This window comes from Ciona intestinalis, chromosome 9 (assembly GCF_000224145.3).
Source record: "Ciona intestinalis chromosome 9, KH, whole genome shotgun sequence".
Taxonomy (NCBI): Eukaryota; Metazoa; Chordata; class Ascidiacea; order Phlebobranchia; family Cionidae; genus Ciona; species Ciona intestinalis.
Genome location: NC_020174.2, coordinates 3,409,905 through 3,415,041, shown reverse-complemented (window position 1 = coordinate 3,415,041; position 5,137 = coordinate 3,409,905). Strand labels below are relative to the sequence as shown.

The 5,137-nt window shown below is 35.2% G+C and overlaps 2 protein-coding genes and 1 long non-coding RNA gene across 3 annotated transcripts in view; all 3 read right to left on the bottom strand.

Annotated features, from left to right (window-relative positions):
* Positions 1-382: 382 nt before the first annotated feature.
* LOC100183791 (testis-expressed protein 9) lies at positions 383-1,810 on the bottom strand. Its single transcript, XM_002126167.5, has one exon. It carries the CDS (start codon positions 1,736-1,738, stop codon positions 668-670), a length of 1,071 nt encoding a protein of 356 aa, XP_002126203.1. The 5' UTR covers positions 1,739-1,810; the 3' UTR covers positions 383-667.
* Positions 1,811-1,816: 6 nt separating this feature from the next.
* On the bottom strand, positions 1,817-2,564 carry LOC113474563. Its single transcript, XR_003396249.1, has 2 exons — positions 2,477-2,564; positions 1,817-1,860 (listed from the first exon to the last, which is right to left on the bottom strand). It is a non-coding gene; the product is annotated as an uncharacterized LOC113474563 (long non-coding RNA).
* A 792-nt stretch (positions 2,565-3,356) lies between these two features.
* The window catches only part of rpe65 (RPE65 homolog), a gene marked incomplete in the record, with an annotated part of 5,273 nt that continues 3,492 nt past the window's right edge, over positions 3,357-5,137 (bottom strand). Inside the window, 5 exon segments of the mRNA NM_001078423.1 lie at positions 3,357-3,536; positions 3,592-3,662; positions 3,665-3,715; positions 4,006-4,161; positions 4,716-4,808. Of these exon segments, the coding sequence (NP_001071891.1) occupies positions 3,665-3,715; positions 4,006-4,161; positions 4,716-4,808 (300 nt within the window).

Genomic DNA, 5,137 nt, shown 5'->3' with positions numbered 1-5,137 from the left:
TACATTTAATTAAAAGATAAAAAGAGAGGTCCATACACCTGGAAAGGTAAAAATTTAGGCAAATTAAAGACAAAGCAAACGTTTTGGAAGCAGATGATCTCGGATCGAAGGAGAGGTTGTTTTTGTTAAGCTTGTTGCGTTTGTCTGTCCCTTTCCCTTTTATTGGGAAGCCTTTAATTTGTTTGACAATGTTATCATTTACAATTCTTATGGAATGCAATCCCATTCACATAAAGATCCTTGAACTTGTAAATAGAAAGAAGCGAATGAATGAAACACAGAACTTATTAAACTATTACATAATAGCTTAACAGAGTACATTAAATACAAAATACACAATACAACAGTATAAAAGGCACCTTACTAAATCTGATCATTAAATATATCTTTATTACCTTGAATTACAGAAAGCGGAAAACACAAGTAACATGAAACAATTCCATAAACTGATAAAAAAAAATATATATATATATATAATTTGCTACTTAAAAATGAAATATTTTTATAGGCATGAGCAGTGGCGCAGCTAGAAAAAAATAAGGGGGGGGGGAGGGTTTTAAGCAAAAAATTTTAAATTTTCTTTTTTTTAATTTTTTTTGTTATTAAAAGGGGTCGCGACACCCTAAACCCCCCTGGCGGCGCCAATGGGCATGAGGCATGACAGCTGTTAGTTTTTTCCCCAATCTAAAGCTTTTACAAACTCATCTTCTGTGAAAGACAACAGTTTAGCGGCTTCAACATGTAATATCTGTCTTTTCAATACCCCGATTAATTTTTGCTGTTTTTTTATCACATTGAGTGAATCGACATTAATTCGGTTGAGCTGCTTATTCTCATTTTTTAAGTGATCCAGTTTTTGTTGGTCTTGTTCTACAATTTGTTTCCCTGAATGCTGCTGTTTTTGCAGCTGGGATTTAACTTTGTTGAAATCTTCAAGAACTCGATTAAATCTTACTTCTAATGCGTTGTACGATGTCGCTGATTGCTTTATTTCTCGATTTTGTTTGTCTAATTCCTTTGAAGCGCTTTGAAGTTGGTTTGTTTTACGTTCAGTGTTTCCTTTTTCAGCTTCAAACGCAGATTTCCACTTTGTAGTTTGGTTTTGTTGATGGTTCAAATTCTTTTTTAACCGTTCTAGTTCTTCGTTGGATTCTTTCGTCGATGTTTTATACGTCTGCTGCTCATCTAATAAACTTGAGACCTGCGTGGTCAGTTGATCCACTTGTTCCTGCATAACCCTAAGTTTGGCTTTCAGGAAACGTATTTGTGCTTCACTCCCCATTTTTTCAGTTGCTGCTGATAAAACATCATTAACCTCGGATTGGTTACTACTTTCCCGTGGAGTTTCATTTTTACTAATTCTGTTCTTTTTTGTCAAACGATCGAGCGGTTGTTCAAGTTTTAATCTATGAAGCCTTTCGTCAACATAATTTTTATCCTCGTCAGAAAAACTATCTTGTAATCCAGCAGCGGCAACAGATAGCAGATTATTTGTATCAACATTCAACACATCAACGATATCGACATCTTCTGAAATATCTGCGCTATTTCTCAAATCAAGGTTTTGAGATTCACTTCGAAATACGGAGTGCTGTAAAAAGTTTTCTTGCTGTTGTATAACCACGTCTGCTTCTTTAACCAACTTCGCAGTTTGCTTTTCTAACTGCTCATTCAATTGCTGAAATGCTTCTTCCCTCTCAAGTAGATTCATGTTGATATTTTGACGTTGTTTGGCCATACTCACAACTTAAATAATTATTATTCTAAAAATGAAACCAAAAACAATATTTCTAACAGATGAATTCTGCAATTAAGGTCAACTTAGTTGGTGTTAAAATCCATTGAAAGCAGACAGCTGTCCTGAAATGTAATTTTACTCTTTATGTGTCAACCAAAATAGAAAATACCTTTTCCGTTTTTTGTTCAAATGACTACAAATAGGGTGTGAACGCAAACATGTAACTTTTACACTGATTTTTGTCAATTATTTTTATCTGATTTTTGCTAGCTAAACTATGATTGATTGTGTATGGTTTTAAAACTAAAGAATTATCATATCTTTAATGAATACATGTTGTGAAATGACCTCAGTCAAGTGATATGAGAGATTTGAGATGTTCAGAAACGAATTGGAAACAAACAAAAGCAACAGTTCACTGATAAAAGATCTATAGGGGAAGATATCAGATATGTGTTCATTATATAGATCATTGAGGTAATACTGCCGCTGACAAAGCATGTTTTCGCGCATTTTTAAAGTTGATTTTCCACACGAACGTCCAAGTTTTTTTAAAAAAATAATTATACAGCGGGTATCAGGGAAACGCACGACAAATTTTAAGCCCAAAATTTTCACTGGTCACCAGTGGCAGTATTACCGATCAGTGATAGTCGTAGTCAGCAGCGAACAAAGTTAAGTATATTGTGGGTTGGGCAAAATACATTTATATACCTAACCTTTATTGCAAACACGTACCACAGAATTAAAGGCTGCATCTCTTTGCCCCGTTAAACCAATGAATGAATGTAACTTGCATTATCCTTGCGTTGCCAGGAAAACAACAGTCGTTATAACATTGTGTTGAAACACCTCATGCCAGCTTACGAGTTTGTCGAGTTACCGTGTAATGTTAGTATGTTACTTTGTGGGTGATTATTAATTTGGGATTTTTTTATGTATGGCTGATAATTTGGACAACCAATTAGTGACCACTGGGTTGAAGCAATGGCCGTTAGGCGTTAAGTGTCTTGTCCTAAGACACAAATGCCCACAGGCCACAACAGTAGCAGCAAGCCTTGAATGATGTTCGAGTTTCTGGCGACGAGCGTTGCATTAGACTAATTGTTGAAAAACAAATATTGAGGGGGGAATCGACAAAAACTTAAACAGCATTCTTTTTTAATTATAATAACGATTTACGCGACTGCTCACGATTGTCTATGATATTTCTATTCACAGTTAACATAAAGTCAAACTGGCGATTCTTCACCAAGGTAGCCCCACTATACAGTATACGGAAATGAGTGCTGAAATTTTCCCAAACCACTGTTTCTGGCCATATCTCTTTACATGGTGTTAGTTGGAAGTGCTTGATCAATTTACCCAGCTGTCGATTGGGCAATATTGAAATATGGTGCTCGTCTACCGCTTCATATGCTATTTTAATGACTACCGGTATAGCTTTTATATTATATTACTTGTTTCGGTCCCTATGAATTTTAAAAGATTGGAAGCGGACACTTCTTCAGAATCTAAACCTTTGATTGATGGTACAGTGACTATACAGGTGGTACAATACAGAATAAATTGTAATTAATAATAACCAGCACGTTTAGGGAGTTATCGATAAAATAGATACCATTCCAGCATTTTATTGTAATTACAATTTCACATTTATGCTTACAAGAGAGCAAACCACTATTGAATGGTCACGATTATAAACTGCAATAAACAATATGTGTAATTATGCACTTAAACTTGTTAATATTAAAAGTCGTCGCCTGGTTAAAAGTTTTTTTTACTGTATAAGTAGACACTTCAGGAGGATAAGCTATATTAAGCTATATTAAGCGACTTTACAGGAAGGTAACAAACACAAGAACTTGCATGCGAACATATTAGTAACATTGTATATTCTGAAATAAACTTCGGTGTGTATTCTTAGTCACGCTTGGAGAATAAACCATGCAAAGGGTAGGACATCTTGGTCTCAATCTGTTACAGGAAAATAGAACATCTTTACACACACTTTTGTTTGTATTAGAAGTTTAACTTGGTAATAAGTAAGCATAAATGGCTCGTTTGTCTGGTAGGTGTAGCGACCAAGCTTGTTTTCTTCCAATTAAGTGTAGGCTAAACACGTTTTAACTGTAAGCGTATTTTAACATTTCTTGTTCTGTTGCTTTTGTCTCTTTTAAATCTCTTTCTTGTTATTTCTAAATCTTTGCTACCGTAATCGAAGAGAAAAACGGGTTATCATTATATTATTATTATTGAATTCAAACCTCAGCTCGTGCAATCTCTTTGAACGACTGACCGTCCAAAATCAGAAGAAACGTCTTGTCATCTGTAGGACTGATGACAGTTGAAAGGACAACCCCATCGTCTTCGTCTTGCGATCCAGGACGAGGTACAAAGATGGGCTCTGACGTATACTTGTCCTGCGCGGAAACTTAGAGTTAACCATCTGGTTTTTGGTTTACTGTATACTTAATTTTCATTGATCTAGAATAGCTGGATGTTGAATTTCTTACACTGTATTCTGGGTTCAGACAGGTTCTTTTTTTAGTTTTATCATATATAACACTGTGGGGTAAGATGGGACACCGTTAGCACATTATATTCAAATGTCCTGATCGTGTTTTTAACAATTAACAACGGTCTATGGCAGTCGTGACGATACGGTTTTGTAATTCTTTGAATGTACTTTTAAACCACCAAATGGGACGAGGAAGTAGAATGAAAAGGTGTCCCATCTTTCCCACCCTACTATACTGTATTCTGGGTCCAGATAATTACGTTTTTACTATATATACTGCTAAGGCTGTTTTCGTCTCTGTATATAAAGCGATCCTGTTTTGTGGGAACCATATTTTACCAACAATATGTTGCAACTGCAATGAAAGGCAGCAAATAGGCCTCATTTTGCCAAGTTAAGGTTTATTGTTTTGTTCTTAGCTTTACAGTATAAAAAAAACTAGTTTTAAAATCTCACCTTTTCTTTCCAATATTTTATTTCTTTCGTCTCCACGTTTATTTTTACTAAATGCGACGGCAAGATATACTCCGAAGAAATAGCATACATAAACCTGTGTTTAATAATATAGAGTAGTTTAACTGCTTTTCTGGGTTAAACACATTATATATGTCTATGCCAAAACATTTTTAAAGCGCCTTTTTTCTGCTCGTTGACGTGCATTTTTGGAATAGCCATTTACACATTCGCGCATTAGTTAGCGCGCCTACGTGGCGGGTGTATGTGCCTGCATTTTAATTTGAAAATAAAGTTTATTGCTACAACCCATTCGTCCCTTATAGGCTGTCTAAATTGTCAGCAACACATACAAAAATTTTAAAAAATCCCGAAAATAATAGCGCAAGCAAACGTACATACATTTGAAAACTCGTAAGCGGGCA

Bases quoted from the DNA above. Each gene is read 5' to 3' on its own strand.
- LOC100183791 (XM_002126167.5), bottom strand. From the start codon at position 1,738: ATGGCCAAACAACGTCAAAATATCAACATGAATCTACTTGAGAGGGAA.